The sequence below is a fragment of the Denticeps clupeoides genome, chromosome 10 (assembly GCF_900700375.1).
Source record: "Denticeps clupeoides chromosome 10, fDenClu1.1, whole genome shotgun sequence".
Taxonomy (NCBI): domain Eukaryota; kingdom Metazoa; phylum Chordata; class Actinopteri; order Clupeiformes; family Denticipitidae; genus Denticeps; species Denticeps clupeoides.
Genome location: NC_041716.1, coordinates 15880783 through 15904591, shown reverse-complemented (window position 1 = coordinate 15904591; position 23809 = coordinate 15880783). Strand labels below are relative to the sequence as shown.

General features: G+C 44.7%; 3 protein-coding genes across 4 annotated transcripts; 2 read left to right on the top strand and 1 right to left on the bottom strand.

The window, feature by feature from the left end:
- The first annotated feature begins 631 nt into the window (after positions 1-631).
- rps10 (ribosomal protein S10) lies at positions 632-2484 on the top strand. The gene is made up of 6 exons (XM_028992594.1): positions 632-686; positions 1297-1446; positions 1578-1752; positions 1892-1969; positions 2191-2246; positions 2406-2484. The coding sequence occupies exons 1-6, from the start codon at positions 642-644 to the stop codon at positions 2445-2447; spliced, it is 546 nt and encodes a 181-aa protein (XP_028848427.1). The 5' UTR covers positions 632-641; the 3' UTR covers positions 2448-2484.
- A 293-nt stretch (positions 2485-2777) lies between these two features.
- On the bottom strand, positions 2778-9496 carry nudt3a (nudix (nucleoside diphosphate linked moiety X)-type motif 3a). Its single transcript, XM_028992595.1, has 5 exons — positions 9384-9496; positions 9098-9208; positions 8070-8114; positions 7871-7955; positions 2778-6600 (listed from the first exon to the last, which is right to left on the bottom strand). The coding sequence occupies exons 1-5, from the start codon at positions 9480-9482 to the stop codon at positions 6428-6430; spliced, it is 513 nt and encodes a 170-aa protein (XP_028848428.1). The 5' UTR covers positions 9483-9496; the 3' UTR covers positions 2778-6427.
- A 5556-nt stretch (positions 9497-15052) lies between these two features.
- Positions 15053-17402, top strand: LOC114798281 (cytokine-inducible SH2-containing protein-like). 2 transcript variants are annotated; one of them, XM_028993834.1, is made up of 3 exons: positions 15053-15313; positions 15484-15724; positions 16420-17402. In XM_028993834.1, exons 2-3 carry the CDS (start codon positions 15589-15591, stop codon positions 16914-16916), a joined length of 633 nt encoding a protein of 210 aa, XP_028849667.1. In that variant the 5' UTR covers positions 15053-15313; positions 15484-15588; the 3' UTR covers positions 16917-17402. The 2 variants fall into 2 exon arrangements, with proteins under 2 accessions (XP_028849667.1, XP_028849668.1); XM_028993835.1 differs by having other exon boundaries at positions 15425-15724.
- The last annotated feature ends 6407 nt before the right edge of the window (positions 17403-23809 follow it).

Here is a 23809-nt window from a genome sequence, read left to right as displayed (position 1 = left end):
TGAATGATCTATGTTGGCCTGTCAGCATAAACCGCCAGACATCTATACCTGCTTATAACAAAGAGAGTAACAACGCAAACAAGATGACAAATGAAATGAAATGGCCATTATGTTGTATAAAAAAGAAACACCAAAAAATCGTTTGTAAATTTCAAACGTTATCCCACCAACAGGGCAACATAGTGATGGAGCATATGATTGTTACCAGCAGATATTTCATGCATATTTTACCAACAATGACAATAAATAAGTCTCCAAAATAAAACAACTGTTTTAAAATATAATGTGCGATTAATTACTTGATTGCATACGTAATATAAAAGTAAAAAATAAACATATTCTTTCGAAATAAGCACAAAAATGATGTCCCGTGTGAAACATCTGAAAAAAAATCGATCCATATTTATTGGTGTAGTGAAATGGCCGCCAAGAGCGCAGCTAATCGCTGTATAAAAAAAATGCAACATTTGGCGAGTGCGTGTTCGCCAGCAGAAGCAGATTTCGGCCCATGCGTTTCGACGCACGCCAGCTCCGTGTTTTGCGGGACTCGTTCGTTTTCCGCCTCGGCGAATCGTGGCGAATCTGCGCCGCGCGACGGCGGCGGCGCGCCGACTCCATTTGGCTGAAAGCGCGCGGTGCGCATGCGCGGCTCCTTTTCCTCTCCGACGTCACAGCAGGCAGTGGAGGTAGGGGACGCGGGCTGCGAAAAATCGCCTTAAATCTCCCCCATCTTGCGGTTTTGCGCGTAATAAAGCGCAGCGCGAACCCGATCGTCGTTTCTTGTCACCGCCGATGTGTTTATTAGGGCATATTGACCTTGTATAAGTGTTTAACCGCGGATTGGGACGTTGATGGCCATCTTCGAAATCCTTGTTAGCTTCGCAGCTATGCGGCGCAGAATGTGCGCTGACTGTCTTCATCTGTGGGCAGTTCATGAATTCCCGTCTTTTTAATAAATTGGTATAAACCATTTTCTACAAGCGACTCCTAGTCTGTAACGTTGAAAAACACGTTCTTCGCATTAGCTGGAATGCGACAGGTTACCGGCTACACCAATACGCTGTACCGTTAGATGTGTTGGTCCAGATGGGGAAAGGTTTGCTGCTCATGCGAACACCTCTAATGTGCTACGTTCCAACTTTGTGAAGGGACCCGTCCAAATCTAATGTTCATTACGCGCTACCTTGAGTTCATTAGCCTAGCCGCAGCGTGCTAACCGTTTCCGGGTCACATTGTGTAACTGGCACCCTATTTATTGTTCTGTTTGAGATCTTTGTGTGTTTTTTTTTTTTGTAGATGTTGATGCCCAAGAAGAACCGTATTGCTATTTACGAGCTCCTCTTTAAGGAGGGCGTGATGGTGGCCAAGAAGGATGTTCATCTGGCCAAACACCCAGAGCTGGCTGACAAAAACGTGCCCAACCTGCACGTTATGAAGGCCATGCAGGTCAGTAAATGGCTTTTTCAGCACGCGCTTCTATTCTGAAGGTGCGGTTGACCACGAAAATCAGATTGTGCAGTTCATCCTTTTGGGTTTCTAATCTCCCGATGTTGCCACGGTGCTGTCTGTAACTTCAGTCCCTCAAGTCCTGTGGGTACGTCAAGGAGCAGTTTGCATGGCGCCACTTCTACTGGTACCTCACCAACGAGGGCATCCAGTATCTCCGGGACTTCCTGCACCTGCCACCAGAGATCGTTCCTGCCACTCTCCGCCGTCAGACACGCCCTGAGACCGCCCGTCCCAGGCCCAAAGGTACGCCAATCGAGTCAACTGGAGGTTTCATACTTAGTCTTGTCGTTTTGAGTCATGCTCATGTTCATACCGTAGAAAGTTCTTGTATTGAAAGTCCGTGACCATTCGTGATGGATTTTTTTGTCTTCTTTTTCCACAGGTCTGGAGGGTGAGAGACCTGCTCGCTTGGCACGTGGAGAAGCAGACAGAGACACATACAGACGTTCTGCAGCCCCGCGTAAGAAGTCATTTGTGAATTTTGCAAAGAGGGTCAATCATGCACAGTTAGGTGTTGCGTGTCACTCAACTATAGGATTCTTTCCCCAAATCACTAATAGATGTTTTAGCATCTATCCACAAATCCAACCTGATCATCAGCGATAGTAGAGAACGGGGAGCGCCTGAAACAATGTTCTTGACAATGAAGTGGCTGTGCTGACCTGCTGATCTCCCTTTTAGCTGGCGCTGATAAGAAGGCTGAAGCTGGTGCTGGAGCAGCCACAGAATTCCAGTTTGTAAGTGCTTTTGTTTATTTCTACAATTTAACTAGTCTTGGTAGATCTCCTTAATCATTAGAACATACTGGTGGTCTGGAATTAATTTTATTCAAATTAGTACATGCATGACATTTGTACTGTATGTAAATTTCTTTCCTTGCCCCTCTGTCTTTTCAGAGAGGAGGTTTTGGTCGTGGAAGAGGACAGCAGCCTCAGTAACTGCTATTTTGATGTAAAATAAAGGCAATTACATTTATTCCTGTTTTTGGTTTTCATTAAAGATTATTATTTACATGGCAACAGTAGCTATGCAGCCATGGCCAGTTTGGTTTTAGGACCAAACAGATCCTCAGTTCAGTTTTAGAAATCCAAGTTCAGGATATTTATGATTTTAAGGTGACTCGAGTTCATTAAACAAATGGGCCTAAAGCTGCAGCTCCGTCTGATGCTGCTAACACATTTTTCTTCTGCTAAGCCCTGGTACCTCGATCAGGTAGTTCTGACGACCATTTGTAACTCAGTAGGATCAAAGAAAAGGAGGACAGCAGGTTGTGAAATACTGTTTTATTTGTTGGCACAGCTATTTTACAATCGTCAGTCTTCATAACAGTTGCTTTGAAATCTACAATAGTAATGAAATGTTTTTTAATTAAGATTAAGTAGCTTTCAGCTGACAGACCATTAATGTTACTGGGGTAGAGGAGAAACTAAGAAATACAAATATGCTTTCAAAACTAATTTGTGATGTTTCATCACGATATGTGAAAAAAGATTGGAGAAGCATCCTGTGGCACTGAAAAGTAATGGTTTAACAAAATATAAAAAAAAAAAAATTATTTGAACCTCTGGGTGGCGCTGTGTGACTTAATGCCTACTGTGGAGTAGTCAGATGACTTGGCCCCACTGTACTGTTGCAATCCAGCTTTCAAACCAGTTCTTAAAGATCCAAAGTATGGCTCATGACACAACGCAGGTATTACACAGCGGCTATTGTTACATGGGATTTAAAAAGACAGACGAGGCCAATGAAGGTGGTGTGACGGCTCAAGAGCTTCTAATAGGAATGTGAGAGATTTGAATTACTGCAGATATTACCGTGCAGTAACCACTTATCTACTTTGCGAGCGGCAAAACGAACAGCCCCGCTTCGCAGAGATAATATCATGCTAGAAGGGGCGTGGCGCTGCTGCTGCTGCTTTTTGGTAAAGGCAAGAACAAAAAAAAAAAAAAAGTCCATTGCATCCCTAAGCATCTTGATTACAATAGATTACTGCAGATATGGTTTCACTGAATCAAACATTATTTTAAAATAAAGTCAACTAGGTTTGCGTACCTCACCAGCTTGCTTTCAATATCTGCCTGGTAAAGGGGGGGGGGAAATAATCTGTTCCAGTTGGGTTTTATTCCAGTTCTACCTGGTTTTACTGGGAAACAGCAGCAAATGTGGGTTTCGTTGCCAGATTTGTCCGAATTGCATTCCCCTCAATCTGTTGGCTCAGAGATTCAATGTCATGGAATGATCCTCCCCCTAAAAAGTCAGTCTAATTTAATTATTCAAATGTGACATTATCTGTGCCAAGGAACAGCAGCAGAAATCCCAAAATGCTGACTAATCATGTCAAGCAGCTAAACTTATACCTGTTAGGAGATTCTCAACAAGAGGTCAGAGGTTCTGAACAGCTCCAAATTCTACACAATATTGAAATTATTTGAATGGAGAACATGAAAATGAACATTCACCGGCAGCTCAGCCATTACCCCATTCTGATAGTATAAAGTACAAAACAGGGCTTCTTTAGTCCAAAAATCACAAGACCAGACAGGTAGGGGACAGCCCCCGAGTGAGCACTACAGGTCAGAGGTAAAAGGGATCATACTAGAGTTTTTCCCCACGTGGCGCCATTGCACAATCAGCCTCAACTAAGCAGACACAGCAACACCTACCGCCTCAAAATGAATTCGACCCCAATTCAACCGAAGCAAAGTCTGGCAATCATGCTGGGAACAAAAATCATTCTTTAACTATTTGTAATTTGTGTTTTCAAAAAAGGTGGAAACATTTTTAAGACAGATGAGAAATAATAAGAAAGTGCCTTCCAAGCAGTCAGATTTATCGAATGGAGACAATGCAAGTCCAGTGTTCAGTGAGAGACTCAGAACAACAATCACACTGTAAACATTTGATTTGAATATCAAAATGGCTGAAATCACATAAAAGAAAACGGCACATCTAACCCTGACACGAGCCATGCAAGAAGACCGGCGCAGAGCCAGGCTACATGTCCAAGCGGGGGCGCACACGCACACACACGCTTACTTAACATCATCTCGCATACACACGCTGCAAGAGGTCACATATAAGCTTGTCTTCGTCAACGGCCATAATCAATGTAATACTAATAAAATAAAATAAATAAATTATTATACTACAGGCAAGTACACGGCTTCAACAGAAAGAGAAGAATCCAGCCACAGACAGCATGGGGGCCTGATGAAATTTTGGGCGGTTAAACGGCTGTACCTGCACTGTACCAAACACCCACCTGATATGTGCAGGAACGACTGAGTCCAAAAGAAGAGTAAGGCTCAACGTTCTCGATGTTCTCGATCGCTTCTGGACCTGAACTCCACCCCGGAAAATCAATTCGGGTAACCTGACTAAACATCAATTGTTCAGGTGTTAAGGTGCATAATTCATTACCAGAGGAATAGTGGTAAGTGCATTTTGCTTACATGGATTAAAAAAAAAAAACAATAATAATAAAATAATTCCATGTCGGGGTGAGCTTCAGATCACAGTTTTTTTTTTTGTTTTTTCCCCCCCCAAGGTGCAGAGTAGCCAATATGAAATGACCTTTCTGTGGTAATCGAGCGCATGCTGCCCACAACAGCAGACAGATTAGGCTGAAACTAAATCCTGAATATCCTTTCCATCCATTCACAAATACCCCAAATATTTGGACAAATTCCCAATCGGGGCTCAGTTCGCTTGTCCAAGTTCTAATTTGCATACAGAGTTCAGAATGCAATGTCTAATAGGCTAGCTGTTGACTGCAGATGGACAGTCCCACATGACTGTGTTGGCTTTTTTCCTGTTTGTTTCATTGAACATGCATTTTTAGGGCATAGAGAGCGGGCATTCAAAAATAATAACGTCCATTCTAAATTCACCAGTGAGGTGATTAAAGCAATAATAGTGATGGTTTCATCCCAAAAGTGTGAATTGGGGACACACACAATGAATGATGTCCCTAATCCGTACGGTGGCAAGATATGGGGCATCTTCAGTATTTATGGGGTTCAATAAGAGTGGGACCCTTCACAGCTAATCATCTTGTTTTAATTAATTACTAAAAAGACTGAATAATACTGATGGCTAGTGAACAGAATAATGATGACAACAAAAAAAAAAAGAAAAACTTTAAAATGAATCAAGCTGAGGCAGGCATGAGACGTGTGGATGAGACGTTGGATGTGCGGTACGATAACGGCAGAAGAGAGAACAGTCCATGCTGCCCCCCCCACTGTACCAAACCATAGTCTTCATTATCTGTCCAATTACACCATGTAAATGTAAGACTTTTTTTTTTTTTTTTAAAGGTAAGACAGTTCGTGCCCATGCAAGGAAGAAAAAAAAAAAAATCCCATCCCAACCACGAGCACATTCACTCAGACACATTAAGAGTTTATCTACAGGGGATAAAGGGGAAAAGATATTCTTTAAAAGACCCAATATTAAGTCTATATAGCACTGTTTTTTTTAAACACAACAGTAACACAGTTGCATTCAACAAACCTCGCATTTGCACGGGGAAGGAATTGAGGGCGGGGGAGTGGGACATTTCATGCAATTATTCATATGAAGGAAAAAAGAAAAGCAAAAAACAAAAAGGACATTCCATTTACAAAGTGTAATCAATGTCTTCGCCACACGAAGTCTGTACGTTCACTCTGGCACCGAAGGGCTGGCAAGGCAAATATCTTATGATGTTGGTGTTGTATTCAACGTCTACTTGTAGTTTTAAAAATAAAAGACAGAGAGAGAGAGAGAGAGAGAGAGAGAACAGGAAGGAGTAGTAGTAGTAGCGGGACTAGAATAGTAGTGGTAGTATTTTAGAGTAACAGGCGAGGGAGTAGAAGGAAATCTGGGCTAGGTAAAGAAGTCGGAGTTGTCTCCGGAAGTTTCTGTGCTTGCTGTATTATCTGATACCCGACAAAGAGCTCTGATTGATGTTGTAGGTGGCTACGAGGGTTGTTCCGTTGCTGGTCAGGCAGTCCTGCTGGAGAGCCTCGAAGTAAGACGCCTGGACGGGTTTGTGGCACTGTAGCACTCGCCGGGCATCGTCTGTTTTGAACCATTCCCTTTTCCTCCCTGCAAACGTGCACAAATCACACCCGAAAATCAGCGCCATTTTCACATGACACAACCAACACCAAAGACACTGGACGCACGTGACAGCACACGTCATGTTATGTGATGTGATAAACAAACAAAAAAAGGCAAACAAGGCAAAAAGTCGAAGATTTGTCTCTCTCTTGACATCAGGGAGCGACGGGGACGGTTTCCAAAAGTCCTGAAGGTTTACGCTGAACACTTTCTTATCCTTCGCTCATGTTAATGAGCATCTCATTAAGCAGCTTTGGATGACAACAGTGAAGAAAGCAGTCATGAAGATTTAAAAAAAAAAAAAAAAAAAAAAAAACATTAAAACATTCACTTTCTCCTGATACCACAAATACTGAACAGGTTTCTAGATCAGAGTCTTCAAAATGGCTCCGTCTTAGCCTTCATAACCGCTGCAGCGTCGGTGCGCCCGGACTTTTTACTGGGACGTCATAAGTAACATAAACAAATCGAAAACACACACACACACACACACACACACACACACTTTGAAAACCTTGATGTGTGTAGATTTGTAATCTACAACTGAACCCTCCCGACATCGATGACTAGAATGTACTAGAATGTGCCTTGTGCAATCTCAGGGTTATTAGCCAGTTAAGACACCTTCATTATTCTTCTGGGGAAGGGGTGGGGACGGGGGACTGTCACGTGACATGCAGTTGGAAGATAAACCGATCGGATTGTTGTGCCGCGGTAAAAGGCGTAGGTCATGGGGAGTGTTCGTTAATAAGGTCACGTTACTGTTTGCTTGTACATGGGTCACAATGTGATCTCTGTCATAGTCACCACGGGGCCACGCCTACCACCCAACCAAACATGCTGACAGATCATTAACTCAACGCTTCCGATGGCCAGTCCGGAGAGGAAAGGACGAGCCAGTAATACAGTGAAGATCTCATGATGTTCGTTGGTCTTCTGTGTAATTATGTATCGGTAACGTAACGCGAGCAGGCCGCACCTGTCAAACGGACACGTGTTTCACAATTCTGTCTTCCGAAACCATGACACAAGGTCTTTTTTTTTTTTTTTTTTTTTTTTAATTCAGTCTCCGTTCGCATATCCTGACAGCCAATGTTATTACGAAATTGAACTGATGATTTAAGCGCTGATGTAAAGAATGGCACACGTTCACGTGTTAAACTCACAGCTCATGCAATTAGACTAAAGCCCACCGCCACTGAGGACCGGGACATTGGGCCGAACCCTAGAGTAAAGCCCATGCAGCGTAACTTACCGATGTTTACAGAGTCCTCCCAGTCCTCCAGAACCTCGGTTACCACGAGGACGTAGACGTACGTTCTGTGCTTTCGATCTCGGTTCTGAAAGCAACCACCAGAAGAGGCTGGTCAAAGCGAGGTTTCAGCTATTACAGCAACAGGTCAGGGGGGATTCGGGGGTAACAGGTCAGAAAAGGAAGAGGAACGCATTCTTACCTCAAAAATTCCTATTAGCCTTCCTAACGTCCCCTTCACACCAGCCTGGGACGAAAACAGAAGATGAGTCCGCTCATAGCGACACCACAGTTTACTGTCAGCAGAGCTGCCGTAGCGCCACAAACATTTCGTTTCCCGCGTAACCCTGTCACTTATGAAGGGACATTCGGGCGTAAAACGGGATTATCCGAACGCCGCTGGAAACGCTCCCGTCTGATGAGGAAATGTGAGGCCAGCCCCTCCTCAGATTGTGGAGGGGTCAGGATTATCTTCCACTGGCGTCACTAACAGGCCATCTCGCCGGGGTTACAGTTTCACACTATTTATAAACCCGGACGAGCCGAGAAAACCCTACAACCCCCCGCATTCACGGCCAACTACAGTAGTAGTTCACGTCACACAACCAACTCAGTGAAACTTTTTACCAGGACCAGAAACTTCATGCATAACGCGTATGACGTATTTCAGTGCTCTGCGAAAGAAGTTTATCCCCCGCCCGTCAAACAAGATCTCCGTTCCTGGGTGAACTGTAAATGTCGGCGGCGTACTGGGACTCTGGATAGGTCACGTCCTCCGCCCTGAACGGGGTTTAATGTGGGCAGCCGGGGAGCCGGCTTATACCATCTGCTGAGGTGGCCAGTTCGTGCAGACGTTTAACGTCCCTGTTAGACACGTCTCAGAAAATGTGTATGTGGATTTAGAGATGTCCGTCGCGGTTCTCACTCATCCGGCTGAATTTGTCTGAGAGTTGAGTCACGGCAACTGGACTTTCATTAATGCAAACGTGTTTCATTCTGCATATTGCTGAATGCAGATTGACAGATTGCATTCGACAGATTATTGCAGATTGACTAAATTCTGTGGACGCAGAATGAAACGGATCTACCTTAAAGAAAGAAAGTCCAGTTGCCATGACGCAACTTTCAGATGGATTTAAAGAATAAAAAATAATAATAAAAAAAAAGCCAGATCTTCATTTCCACTCAGAGAAAGAAGTACCGGCTCCCGGGTCGGGCCGCGGCACTCACCTCCTCGCACACCTCCCTCACGGCGGCCACGCCGGGCTCCTCGTCGGGCTCCATCCCGCCCCCGGGAACGATCCACTTGTCCGGATGCCTGCTGCTGCTCACCAGCAACACCTGCAACGGAGCAAGAGCTCAGCGCCACCTTCCCGGCCCCCGCTGGGTGGGCTCATCGGGGGAACCAAACTTCCTCGAACCGGGCCGAGCGGTCCACTCGAGCGGTACCCTGGGGCCGGTGTGAGCGGTGTAAAACGCCACAGTGGACGGACGGGCGGGCGGGCCCGGGCCTTACCTCCTCCTCACTCTCGGTCCTGAAGCACAGGCAGGCGGCCCGCTTCTTGTATCCGTCCCCGTCGTACGTGCGGGTCTGGTTGGACTTCAGCTTCATCATTTCGGCGGCGGAAAGCAAAAAAAAAAAAAAAAAAAAAAAAAAAAACGAAACCCGCGTCTCTCTTGTAGGCCGCCCGCGGTTTATCGTACGAGAGTCCGGCGCAACGAGGCCCGGGGATTTAAAAAAAATAAAAAAAGAAACAGGCTGGAAATTATTGCGGACCGCTCCTCCTCCGCTTCATGTTGATAGACCGCGGCGCTTCCCCAGCACGGACGCCATTACTGCGAGCTCAGCGTAAACTGCGTAGCTGCGGCCGGGCCGCGGGAGCGACGTCGCCGCGACGTTTCGTAACTGCGACCGTGAATAGAAAACTGCGTAGATGTTAAACGTTGGAACCGGCGACGGGGGGGGTCGGGTATACCCAAAACGTACAAAAAAAACCCTTCTCGTCGTAATTTTTGCACGTTGCGTTTGGTCGGTGTGGGTTTTTTTGTTTGTTTTTTTAGTGACGTGGGTTAAAAAATTAAACAGTTGTGGATTTAGTCTGCGTTCAAATTGCGCCGCCGGTGAACGGGACCCGCCATGTAGCTTTTATTATTAGACGCGCCGACCCAACAAAGAGAGACCGGGTTTTAGGTGCTTTAAATCACTACATACGGACCGGTTCCGGTTGCGTTGTTGTAAAATGTCTTTAACAAACTGCACCCGCAATCTTGAGTAATTTCACCACACGATTCAAATGTAGTTACGCGGACCAGTGGTCATTATTACTTTCATTTCTGTTCGATAGAGAATAAATAAATACAAAAAACCTACAACCTTATTCTCGTTCTCGTAAACGAGGCAGATGTGCAGTTACAACGCAAAGTAAACTTAACCCCGTGTTTGCCACTTGCTGGTTTTAAATTCGAGGCATAGCAATAGCCGCTACGCTAAATTCTCTTTGGCGAACGAAAAAAAAAATCGGTTTGGTAAGGAAACGATGCTAACGAAGGCAGGAAAGCTCACAGCGTCATAAATACGCAGCTCCCCCTTCGCCTGTGTGCGTTCTGGCGATTCCGCTTCTGAGCCCGGCTGCTGTAATAATGAGCGCGATTCTGCGCGAACTGCGCCGACGTGAATCGTTCGTGAATCGGTCGCTGCGCAAGGAGCGCGCACGGCGCGACGCCGCCGGACGCGGGGGGCGGGTTGCTCACGTGACCCCACGGTTTTTTTTTTTTTTTTTTTTTTTAACGGGGTTCACGCCCGCGGCGGACTGATCCCCGACTCACCGACGGCTCGACGTTCGTGCGGTGCCACTGAGCCAAGCGCCGTCCCCGCACGCTTCTCCCCGGGCGCCTGTCATGGCTGCCCACTGCATCACCAAGGGTGGTGGTTAAATACAGAGGACACGTTTCATTTCATTGTGTGCACCGTGTGCTGTTTTAATTCATTGGAATGAATCCCTCAACACTTCATCCATTCCGTCCACAGAGGGGGCACAGCCCGTTTGCTTAATTTGTTACACACTTTAGCAAGAGTTATTAAGCGACTCAATGCATTATTTGTATTGTTTATATCATTATTCATGTTTAGTTCATGAGCTGTGACAATGTGGTCATGGTGCTAAAAAAGAAAGGGAGGAGTTAGGGACTCCTGAGCAGGGATGATGTCGGGACAAGCTTGTCCTGCAACTTTCGTTTTATCCAAGTATAAGCGATTACCAAGAAAATCGTTCTCCTAAGGTTATCGTAGGTCACTAAAGGCCAATGTCAGCTGCATATTTCGTCCAGAATAATGAACACAAGCTGCCACAATTTCTTCGGTCAAGTTTATTGTCCTGTGGAAATGTCCCGGACCGACCTCCTTGGTTCTGGTTGCGAAGGTGTCGTTACTGATCAGCCAGCGATCGTGTTTAGCTGGTGAGCTGCACGTGCTTGGGTTTTTTCTGCAAACGGGGATGGTCGCAGCCTCACCGGTGGCGATGTTCAGCCGTTGTTGAAGCTGCACGCAGCAACATGCAGGTGTGGCCTGAGCCCGTTGCTCCACAGACCGGATGAGTTCACCACCAAGCGGTAACCCGGCGCGAGAGTGACCGCCACTGTGCATTTGCATGCTGTTTGTACTCCAAAGGGTCACATTTCAGCCTGCCAAAAAATGCGAAAGGTGCACACAAGTGTGCCAGGTGTCAGGAAACATATGAATTAATGAAACGGGGAACAAATAATCTTGGACGGTCATCTTTTTTTTTTCAAAAGCAATGTTAAATCCTTCCTCTCTTATGTACACCTACAGTTGTTAAGCGAATGGTATTTACAGGTCGGGTCTAAATGAAGAAAATGTGGGATTTCAATGTACTTTTTTTTGTAAAATCTATTTTAAAGCACTAATGTAAGTCACTCTGGATGAAAGCATTTCTTCAATTTCCACTTTCTACAAATAGTACAGGCCAAAAGTTTGGACACACCTTCTCATTCAATGTGTTTTCTTTATTTTCATGACCATTTACGTTGGTAGATTCTCACTGAAGGCATCAAAACTATGAATGAACACATGTGGAGTTATGGACTGAACAAAAAAAGGTGAAATAACTGAAAACATGTTTTTATATTCTAGTTTCTTTGCTCTGATTACTGCTTTGCACACTCTTGGCATTCTCTCGATGAGCTTCAAGAGGTCGTCACCTGAAATGGTTCTCCAACAGCCTTGAAGGAGTTCCCAGAGGTGTTTAGCACTTGTTGGCCCCTTTGCCTTCACTCTGCGGTCCAGCTCACCCCAAACCATCTGGATTGGGTTAAGGTCCGGTGACTGTGGAGGCCAGGTCTCCACTTTTTGTTAAGTACATAAATACGTTAAGTTAAGTTCATTCGTAGTTTTGTATCTGTATCATTTTTTATTTTGTATCTGTATGTACTGTATCAGCATATCATCTGGCAGGATCGCTTGTAAACTTTCACAGAATGAGGGCATGCATGAGCCAAATAGTTACATCTCAAATGATGTCATTACTGTAAATAAAATGTAAATAAACATCATTTTTGGAGGGACAGTAGGATATGTTTCGTTTTTACACGCACCGGAAGGCTCTCTTTTTTTTTTTTTTGGACAGAGAAGAAGACCATGCCAGAATCCTAGACTTGAAGCATGTTTGGGAAATTTGCTCATGCGCTCAGGTTGAGATGGCAGCGTATCAAGTAGCATGGGACGGGCGTGGCTTTCGATGAATCTGGTTACGGCCTTCCTTACCGGTGGCTGCAGAGCCGCAGCAGGCAGCCTGCTCAGCCTGCATTCCGGCAATGCGATTTCTCACCGGGATCATATTCACGGTCCGGTTCTTCCAGCCGCCCTGACGTCCGCCTCCTCCATTATTACTGAAGTGCATGATGGGACGTTCCTCTTGCACCATCGACTTTGGACATTTCATCTGTAACCAGATAGCGAGATTGTACGTTTAGCGCTGGCACTGCTGACTGCTTTTTTTTTTTTTTTTTTGTAAGTTCTGTGTGTCACTCTTGTTGTCCCTAAATATGCAAACCCAGTCCTCCTGTGTGTGTGTGTGTGTACAATACACACGGCCTATTCCTGGACACCCGTGCTTACATTCTCTGAAGAATAATCTGTTTGCGTGCTTAGTACAACTGCCATACTTAGATCGTTCCCCTCAGGCACACTGACAAAGTCCAACCTCCTCTGTTCTTCTGCTCATCCGTTCTGTACTTGGCGTAAACATGTGTGGAAGGCGCACAGAGGAGTTCCGTGTTTTCAGCTGAACAATGAATGTTTGTGTGCATATGAAATGTAATATGTAAAATATATACAAAAAAAGCGTATTTATAGTTCTGAGTGGCAGGACAAGTTTCTGTGTTGGAGCACAGAAGAGGAAGGGAGAGAGGAGGAGCGGGACAATACTCGAAAACCTGTTCAGTCGGAATCCTCCGCAGGTGGATGTGTGGGAGCGTCTGAATTCACACAACCAGCTCTTCACAACTGGTCTGTCACCAGGATTCTGCATGTTCATCTTTAACTTCCAAAATCCTCGCCCGTCCTCAGCTGCACGTTTCATGCAGTAAATATGAAAACGTTGGCTGTTTCATTTACATGCATGGCATTTATCGGACACTCAGAAGGTACAGGGACAGTCCCCCTGGAGACACTCAGGGTTAAGTGTCTTGCTCAGGGACACAATGGGACTAAGCGGGGTTTGAACCTGGGACTTTGTGGTCTCCTGGTTCATAGGTGAGTGTGAAGTGAAGGTGAAGTGATTGTCATTGTGATACACGGCAAGCACAGTGTGTCCTCTGCATTTAACCCGTCACCTTGGTATTTACCGATCGGGTTTTGCAGATCTGTCTCACTGACTTCCACAAGTTAGGCAGAGGAAGGACACTCATCTCTCCTTCACTCATGTCCTGAAACCATCATTGGTTTTTCTATCACAGACATTAAAAAGAGGCGAAACAGACCCAAAATGTGACAATCAGAGACAATTCGGACAATCATTCGAAATAATGCCACAACTACCGCTACTTTTTAAAAGCACGTATGCCGAACAAGGACGTGTACGCGTGCATACTGATCTATAAATACATATAGTCCACAAAGATAGCAACAACCTGCGCAACCTGGACGGAACCCGGACAGATTCCAAACTAATCCCTGACAGAACCCGGACGAAAACTGGACAGAACCCAGACAGAACCAAGATAGAACCCCGACCACTCCCTGACAGAACCCAGATGGAACCTGGACAACCCAAATGGAACCTTGACAAAATTCTGACAGAACCCCTACAGAACCCGGACGGAACCCCGACTAATCTCTGACAGAACCCAGATGGAACCTGGACAAAACCCCGACATAACCCGGGTGGAACTCGGACCAATCCCTAACAGAACCCGAATGAAACCTTGACAAAATCCCGACAGAACCCCTACAGCAAACGGTGCTGCACCAGGGCCAGGAAGATAGTGAAGGACCTCAGCCACCCCAACAATGGACTCTTCTCTCTGCTGCGATCAGGGAAGCGCTTTCGCTCCCTGAAGTCCAACACAGAGAGAATGAGGAGGAGCTTCTTCCCGCAGGCTGTCCAAGCTCTCAACAACAGTACATAGAACTCCAGCACTTTTACCTTCAATCACTCCCGACTCTTTTGCACAAATCACTTTGCACAAAATCACTTTGCACAAAATCACTCTGCGCTTTTTACCTTACTGTTTTTTTTTTTTTTTTTTTTATTATGGCTCTTTTTCTCTTTTCTTTAAACATTGTCTGTAACCCATTTGCACACCTTCACCCTACCAGTTACACATATTATATGTTAAAGACGTAAAAGTGTAATATTTGGTTATGTTTGCAATATTTGCATATTGGTTCATTGTTTACTTGCAACATTTGCAATACTGTGGTCTGTAGCAGTCGCAAAAAGCATTTCACTGCACATCATACCGTGTATGACTGTGTATGTGACAAATAAAATTTGAATTTGAATTTGAACCCGGACGGAACCCCGACAGAACCAGGACAGAACCCCGACAGAACCCCGACAGAACCCGGCCCCGGGGCCGCGGGAGCGGTGACTTCATCGCCCGGCCAGCGGATTGGCGGCTGGCGGCCAGATCGGATCGCGCACACGTGACCCGCCTTTCTGAGAAGGTTCCTGGAAAGTCGAGCGCTGGCGGAGCACAAGGGAAACATTGTTGTTAAAAAAAAAAGCGACACACATTAGCGACAATGGGACCCTCACTCCACATCTGACCGGGGACAGGACGGAAAGGGGACGACGCAGGAGATCTTCTCCCTTCCTCATTCTTCTGCGCGCCACCTCGAAGTCGCTGTCACTGTCCTCTTTTATTTCATTTATTTTACATTTCTAGCAGCGAGGAGCGGAGCCACGAAACACGAATTATATAAAGGTGAGAAGAAGAAAAAACGTATTTATCCGATCTCCTTATACTACTGAACATGAAAGAACAGTAAACATGTTTATTAATGTGTGTTGGGTTCATGGCCATTTATTCTATTAGAAGATTTGAAATGTAGGGCGCGTTTCGGACAGCACGGACAGCGTGTCTTTATTACCCAGAGTCCCGCGCTCGCACCGCGGCGTGGATGGGACGCGCACACACCGCCCTGCCGACCTCACCGACGCGCCCTCGCCCCGCGGTCCCCACCCGACGCACCGGCACCGATGATCACCCCCCTGCCTGCTCCGCCCGAGAAGCCCGCGGCCGCCGTCTCCGGCCGGAAGGAGCCCGGGCTGGAGCCGCGGCCTGCGGAGGACGGCGAGGGTCTCCGGGAGGCGCTGAGCCACCTCACCGAGTCCGGCAAGTTGCGTCCGGGACCCTCACACGCACGACGCGGGACCACCAATCAGTGACCTATTCTAATTAGTAAACTTTTAACTTTCTCTCATAACTGCAACATTTATTTTACTCCACCCACAACTAGTATTATCTTTTAATTTTTTTTAATATCTTACTCATATATCCAAACATGAAATGCGTTTCACTGAACAAAACAAATGTTGTGAGAATCTAATGTGACAAGACACCTTGTCTTTATGAATGGATTACGTTTAAACTGGGTTAACAGGTTTACGAAAATGGTCAGAAGTATTTTTCCATTTGATATAAAGTGACGCAATGACAATAATTCAAGCTGCTAATGGTGAGTGTCGGTGTGTTTATAAACCATTCACTTTATAAAGTATTAATTTAATAGTACATTGGAGGAACTATTACCATGTACAAACATAGGATTTCATACCTGGGTGGTGGTTAAAACACTCGCCTATGTCCCAGGTTCAAACCCCACTGTGTCCCAGTGTCTCCAGGGGAACTGTCCCTGTAATTACTGGCCATAATGCCATAAATGTAAATGTCTCACAAATATTTTATACTGTTGTTTTTTTACCGATTCAATTTTTTATGGACTCCATTTGGATACATACTGCGTTCCCAGTCCTAGATCCTGTTGATGGTATTGTGTTGATTTTTTTTCTGTGGTTTTTTTTTTGTAGGATGGTACTGGGGTCCCATAACGGCTGCTGAAGCGAAGCAATTGCTCAGCGAATCCCTGGAAGGCACCTTTCTGCTGCGGGACAGCTCCAACCCGGGGTACCTCCTGACCCTGTCTGTGAAGACCAGTCTGGGTCCCACACACTTACGCATCCGGTACGCCGACGGGAAGTTCGGCTTCGACTCCGTGGTGATGGCGCGCCCGCATCTCAGGCAGTTCAGGGGCGCCGTGGAGCTGGTGCAGCACTACACCCTGGCTCACCAGCGAGTGGCCAGCCGGAAGGAACTTCCTCCGGTTCCCGAGGTGGAGGACAGCGTCGTCCCAGTGGTCCCGGAGACCACCTTGCTGCTCAAACTGACCAAGCCACTGCACAGAAGTGCCCCCAGCCTCCAGCACTTGTGCCGCAAGGCTATTAACCAGCATTCACACAGCCTGCAGGACCTGCCGCTTCCTGACAGGTTGAAGGACTTCCTCCTGGAGTATCCTTTCATGCTGTAAAAATGCAGCATGGCAATCTTGATGGAAAGCTAGTCTGAACTTTTTTTTTCACTTTTGCCCTCATGGTTGCCACATAGGTCAACCAATCTCGATTTATAAAAGGAATGGTAAGAAATGTCATATGTAATTGAAATTATAATGCAAAATGCTTCGTGAAGACCTTGTGAAGGTTCCATGTGAAGCCATAGATATTGACATGTAACTAGTCTCAGCATCGCTCTGGGTCAGAGGGCAGGGATTTCAGAGCTCACGAACGCAAGACTTATTACGTTGCAAAATGCCAAATCGATGGAACACACGGATGGGTCAAAAACGTCTGACGGGTATTCACCCGAAACTGACATACATTGCTCCATAAATTCAAAATGTATTAAACAATAAGGACAAAACCATGGCAAACTGTATTCTAGAAAAGAAACCAAATGCTTTTTTAAATAATCATATTAAACTTTGGACGCATGCGAGTCACATATTTTAGTAGCAGAATATGTCGCTTTTTATTCACCTGTGTATTTGTGCTTTCGACACAAGAGGTTCAGTCAAACTGCACACAAATCCCTGGTTCATCCTCCCCACCCCCCATTAGGTTAATTCCTTGTTTTTCTGTGGGACTGAGGCTGGAGCTCCTCTGGGTCCATGATCTTCTGTTCCTCAATCCATTTCATGGGGATGGCTGGGTTGGTCTTGAGATTCAGTCCAGATTTACATTTACAGCATTTGGCAGGCGCACTTATCCAGAGCGACTTACCGGAGTCCATCATTGAAATCCCTCATTCGGATCAGTAGGACATGGTCTGTAAGTACCATAAACTTCATAGCTCAGAATCCAACTGTTTTTATTTTTTAGTAAATATACAGAAGATGTATTTCATAGAGATGAAGGTTTTTAGCTCGAATTTGAAGAGCTTTAGTAACCCTGTTACTCGCAGCGCTAAGATGAAGAGCAGCCAGGAGCGAGCTACAGTTGTCCAGTTAGGAGTTGACCAGAGACCGGACAAGTATCTTGGAGCGATTGGAAATGTGAAACGAGTAGGAGAGGGTTGTCCATGTCCATGGTAACCCCAATACTTAAATTCTACAACTGGGCGTTTCTTGTCGTTTTTTTTTTTGCTACATGCAGTTGGGGTGTCGCTTTCATGGCGTTTGTAGACCGAACTTCATTCACCTTGGCGTTCCTGCATCTCTGACAGGCGTTCTCGCCAGTTATCAGTTCTGAAGCAAAATGTTGATCTGTTTATCTTTCATGGATCCTGACTACACTATATCACGTTGCCATGCCAACGTCAAAACAAAGCAGCGCGCCCTTTGACCTAGTTCTTTATTCAAATGCCATTAAAATATCGGGACTGGATGATTGGAGCGACCATCTTATTCATCAAATCAGCAAATAACCTTTAAGCCCCAGTTTTGCACATCAGATTCTCAAACACAAGCTGCTTATAAGAGCAGACAGACGCTGCATTGTGACAATTCATAAAGCATTTATTTGCTGTAACATAGCTGAACACAGAACTTGTATGTATGTATATTTTTAAAAGTTATATTAACCATTCATTACTTTCCCGTCTGCCAGAAGCTCTGGTATCAAAGCCTCTTCATCAGCAAAATCTTACTGTAAACTTTTGATATCCACTGTATGAGTTTATTGAGTGCAATAAAGCAAGCCTGAAAACTCCTGGCACTCGTACAAGATTACAGAAGGTTGTTCCTCCATGTCACGTCAACACGGTTTTTCCTACACCGTGTTACGGCCAAAGAGACATTTTAACCGGAGTCTCACGGACAGTATGGAAGGCTTTGTGAATTATGGCTGAATTCATTATTGAGAAAAGATCTGCAGTAATCAGCAAGTCCCCACATTTCTGCTCTTCCTAACAAGAAAGGAACTTTTTTTAATACTTCATCTCTATTGTGCATATTTGAAGGGGTTTTGATAATGACCTCTTGAGGTATTTGCTATAAAGTGTCAACAATCAAATAATTGATTGCACAGAAATAAAAATTTTTTTAAAGAACTGATCTTGCTTGTAATTGTTCATTGCATGTTGTCAGTGCCTTATAGAGTTCAACTAACACATGCATCCTTTTAAATAATGTTTATGTAATTCAGATTTTTAAAGCAAGCACTTTAGAAACCATTTTCATTAAAACCATCCGCTTTCCAGCAAAACAGCTTTACCCAGTTACAGAGTCAGTGTATGATTACACAGCAGTTAGACAGTGGTACACAAAATGCGACACACTGTTCCTACACATCGTACGTGGAAGGTCAGTTCTATAGGATTAAATTATGACTTATTTCGCCTTGGTGATTCCTGCTGTGTTCAGGAAAGAACTGAAAGCAGCACTGATGAATGCAACAGGGGACGAGGGACACGGCAAGTATATGATAATGGCTGCTGTGAGTGCAAAAGCGAAAATGAACAGATGTCACTTTACCAACTTCACCCGTCTTCACCCTATCGAAGTACGATTTAGTTCATGACAGATGTGCTTAGGCTCGCTTCACTGGGCAGGGTGTTTTTCTGCTCTCTCCCTCTATAGTTTGGACTCGGCTCCAGACTAAATCGCTTCCTAGGAAAAAGAATAAAAAGTCACAGCAGAGTGGGCGAGTATGTTTTCCAGGAATAATGATTGAGTGGACTCGTTTTTTAACCCTTTAGGATCCAGAACTGAGAACGATCTTTGTTCAGTCTGAGACAGAGCGAGAAAGAGAGAGAGAGAGAGAGAGTGTGTGTGTGTTTAGGCCAAGTTTAACAACATACTGCACATTCATGGAACATTTCCAGCACATACGCGAGGGATGAGTAGTTTAATTAAGCACAAGAAGAAGAGAAAAACGTACCTTTTGTTTGAGAAATCCCCCCCCAAAAAAGTATGTCAAAATATTTCTTTTGTAACCATTAAGTTCCATCTCAAGTTCCATTATAAATTGAAAATTTTGCCTGATGGTATGGCACATTTGAGACCCACGAAAGACCGACTGTAGTTTAGTCTTTCATTTAGTCCGTCTACAAAGCTCAGGGAATCTGCTGACATCTTCCTACACCCATTAAAATACACCTATGCACCATTCAGGTTCAAAACACCACTGTGAAATCTGACACGGCTTTCGTTAATCTCCACTGCAGATGGGGGTGCGTTCTTACACTACCCGGGTTTCACCAGATGACCCTCTGCGGGTGTGGGTATCCCTGTGGCTGGTAGCAGAACATTTGCTCTTAATTTGTACTTCATTTGCACAGACTCAAAAGCTGCTTAGACCCTACAGCAGCAACACCTTCGTTGAACACTGCCTGGGTGTTCTACTAATATAGTGGGGTTTTTTTGCTTACCAGGACCAGAACATTTGTGCAACTGTTTAATTTTGTCCACTTTTTTTTTTTTTTCGATGACAGCGTCACTAGAGCTACATGGCTGATGTTTAATTTTGCCATTCCAGCATGACCTTGGAAGGTTCCAAAGATGTTGTGATATGACCGCATGCCTGACCTTTTGTACAAAGTGGTTAACGTAGTCAGTGTGACCAATGTCATTTCCAAGTTTTTCTTTAGTGGAAAAAAATACCTGAATGGAACTAAAGGAATTTTTCCGGGTGGACCCCACATCCTTTGGCTGATGTTAAAGTGCATTTTGTTCCAAATTGAGATTTAATCACAGAGAGAGATAATCTCTGGTTAGTGGCTTTACCTAGAACAGCAGCACGTGCTGCTGAGAATCAGACCTCTTTTGACACGGCTGACTCCTGGTCTGTGTTTTCTGATGCTTCTGATCGAAGCACCGTAAACAGGTGGAACACAATAAATTCACGTTCTTGTCAAAGAAAATGTGCGGATGCTAGAAAACAAAAATCTAGAAACGAATAATGGCGACCAGGACTCTTCAAGTACTATCGCGAGTGAAAAACGCTGAAGGCAGGATCGCTTGCAGCTTGCTGCTTTATAGGGAAAAATAAAGCAGCTCAGTTGCAAATGGAAACCTCAATTACACGAAGGCATATAAGCATCACATACATCAAGCAATGTGTCATAAATAGATGGTATTTTTAAAAATGTAGGTTGACAAAAATAACGCAAAATGTATTACTAAACTGATGAGCGCGCCACTTCGTTGTGAAATAAAATTTGTACTGAATGTGGTGCCGTGTGGTTTTTCCATGTGGATGTGTGCATCTGTACTCGTGTGTGTGTGTGTGTGTGTGTGTGCGTGTGTATTTGAGTGCAGTCACGGTTTTCCAGGAATGAGGATTCCTGGAGCTCCTCCCCCTCCTTCTGCCCAAACCTGATTACCACAAAAAGGCCTTCAGCTCTCTCAACACAATGAGAGAGAGAGAGAGAGAGAGAGAGCGAAGGGAATGAACAAACACCGGGGGAAATTTTCTGTGTTTAAAGACCTGTTAACAGCACCTTTTATGCTTCAAGGAACATTCTTTTTAAGATATTTTTTTATGACTGATCATAGGGCACTGTTTTATGTTTCTGGGTAGTTTAACATAAAATATCCCATTTTGCAAAGACAGGCTTGTGAATTGCTTTCCATCTTAATAACGAAATTTACAGAAATACAGGAATACGTTTTAATATTGAACTCATTTGAACAAACATTGAATATAAAATGAATAGTTTGTTTTGTAATTAGCTTTAAACCTTTTTGAAACAGGTAATATGTGAACAAATAAAATAATTACGTCTTCTAAAAACCTTCTAAAGCCAGAACAGAGCCCGAGGCCCAGAGTGACGATGCAAGGCAGCCTCTGTTTCATGGGGATAATAATGGTGAGGCCTAACAAAGACTTCGCTCTCAAATGTCACAAAGTGATTAAGCGAAGGAGGCCAAATAGATTCTTAAATATTTCATGGGCATCAGGTCTCATCCTGCGGTGTTGTTTCCCTGTGGGTGTGACGTCTGGATGAGGATACATAAACACACAATCAGCAATGCTGCAATGCTTTGTCGAGAATACAATCTTGTCCTCGCTGAAATATGAACGTTTTTCTTGCTATCATAGCCCTGTTTTAAAAAATATAGTTATTCCTTAGCACCATAAAGGATGATTGTCTGTCTTTCTACTGCAAGAGAATATTTGTTGAACTGCCTGCTGTGCTGACAGAGGTGTCTGGGTGAAGATGTGAGCGACGGTGACGGCGGAGTGTATGTGGGGCTTTTCACGAACTCGTTTCTGGGTACCCAGTTTTCTGGGAAAGAGGGGTATGCTTCAGTGTGCACCAGGGGTTTATTTCACATTATTGACCACCCTGTAAACCCTGTGACCTGTCTCTCTGCCACCGGTCCTGTCATGTGAATGTGGGAATCAAGGGAATCGATAGAACTAAAAGACAGACATAAACAACATTTATTACTATTTAACCCATCTCTCAATCGGCTTTGACAGGCGCTACAGTTGACACCCCCAGCAGTTTGACCCTTTATCCTCAACTCCATGTCATGATTTGTCCAAGAAAACAGTCCAATAGGCGTAAGAGCAAGATGAGTCTTGAATAGTACAACATGATGAATTGGAGAAAGCATCTGTCCATTAAACAGTTTAGCGTAGGTTTCATGGTCCACAGCGTATGTCCATACAGCATATGGGATATTAGTCCTCTAGCTTTTATGTCCTCTAGCATGGTTATGGTGTTGGTGGCTGCGGTGACCCATTCCATGCTGGCACGTCTAAACGTCAGGAACCAGGATCTAGATTTGCTCAGAGAGAGAGAGACAGTTTAACTCTGAATGGCTGGGACTGGGTGGTTAAAATGTTTACTAGGTCTAGTGGTTACTAGGGATGTGCGATATCACTAGTTTTCCTTTTCGATCTGATAACAAGTACAATTCAGGTTGGTATGGGTGATTCTGTTCCGATAGTGATACTTTACACAAAAACGGAACAAGATTGGAAAATCTAACTAAAAAGTATGTGTGATGTCACTGATGTGTGATGAGCAGTATTTCTACCAGCACATTTACTTTCAGTTGGAACGGTGTACAGAAACAGAAGAGCAAAAATATCAATACCATTGTGCTAGTATTGATCCAATACTGGTACCAACTTGTTATCGATATTAGTGATATTTAGGATCGATGCGCACATCCCTAGTGGTGATCAGAACAACAAGCATTAATGTTTTAGGGGTTCCCTCTTACTTTTAGTATAATTCATATCAATTGGTAATGTCATGTTTTTTAAATGGCGTAATTCAAATACTGACCCCACCATCACCTGCGCACTTCAGGAGACGTCCCTCAACAGTGCTCCTCCTCAACATATCAGACAGCCCAGTGTCTTCTGTGGAGGTCCTGGGACCCCACTAGTAGCCTAGTGGGTAACACACTTGCCTATGAACCAGAAGATCCAGGTTCAAATCCCACTTACTACCATTGTGTCCCTGAGCAAGACACTTAACGCTAAGTTGCTCCAAGGGGAGACTGTCCCTGTAACTACTTATTGTAAGTCGCTCTGGATAAGGGCGTCTGATAAATGCTGTAAATGTAAATGTAAGTGGGAGACCACCACCTCCATCATTAAGACCCAGCAGCGGATGTAGGACAACTGAGGAAGTCCAGTCTTCCACAGGAGCTGCTGGCCCAGTCACTGAGTCCGTCTTGTGCTCCTCCAACACGGTCTGGTATGGAGCAGCCACTCGACAGCACAGGAATGGACTGTATGGACAGCAGAAAGGTCCTTCCAGGATCCCTGCTCTCCATCCAGGATCTGTCCCTCTCAAGAACCAGGAAACGGGCAGGGAAGATCATCACAGATCCCTCACACCCTGGATACAGACTTTTTGATACAGAAGTCTGCAGACTAGGCCCAGCCGACACAGGAACAGTTTCTTTCCGCCTCCCAATCACCTACAGCATTGCAACTGCCCTTTATGTACACTGTGATATTA

Bases quoted from the DNA above. Each gene is read 5' to 3' on its own strand.
- rps10 (XM_028992594.1), top strand. From the start codon at position 642: ATGCGCGGCTCCTTTTCCTCTCCGACGTCACAGCAGGCAGTGGAG. The intron at 687-1,296 runs GTAGGGGACGCG...TTTTTTTTGTAG, and splicing joins CGTCACAGCAGGCAGTGGAG to ATGTTGATGCCCAAGAAGAA. The intron at 1,753-1,891 runs GTACGCCAATCG...CTTTTTCCACAG, and splicing joins CGCCCGTCCCAGGCCCAAAG to GTCTGGAGGGTGAGAGACCT.
- nudt3a (XM_028992595.1), bottom strand. From the start codon at position 9,482: ATGATGAAGCTGAAGTCCAACCAGACCCGCACGTACGACGGGGACGGA. The intron at 7,956-8,069 runs GTAAGAATGCGT...GGTTGCTTTCAG, and splicing joins GGCTAATAGGAATTTTTGAG to AACCGAGATCGAAAGCACAG. The intron at 6,601-7,870 runs GTAAGTTACGCT...GCACGTTTGCAG, and splicing joins GGAGGACTCTGTAAACATCG to GGAGGAAAAGGGAATGGTTC.
- LOC114798281 (XM_028993834.1), top strand. From the start codon at position 15,589: ATGATCACCCCCCTGCCTGCTCCGCCCGAGAAGCCCGCGGCCGCCGTC. The intron at 15,725-16,419 runs GCAAGTTGCGTC...TTTTTTTTGTAG, and splicing joins GAGCCACCTCACCGAGTCCG to GATGGTACTGGGGTCCCATA.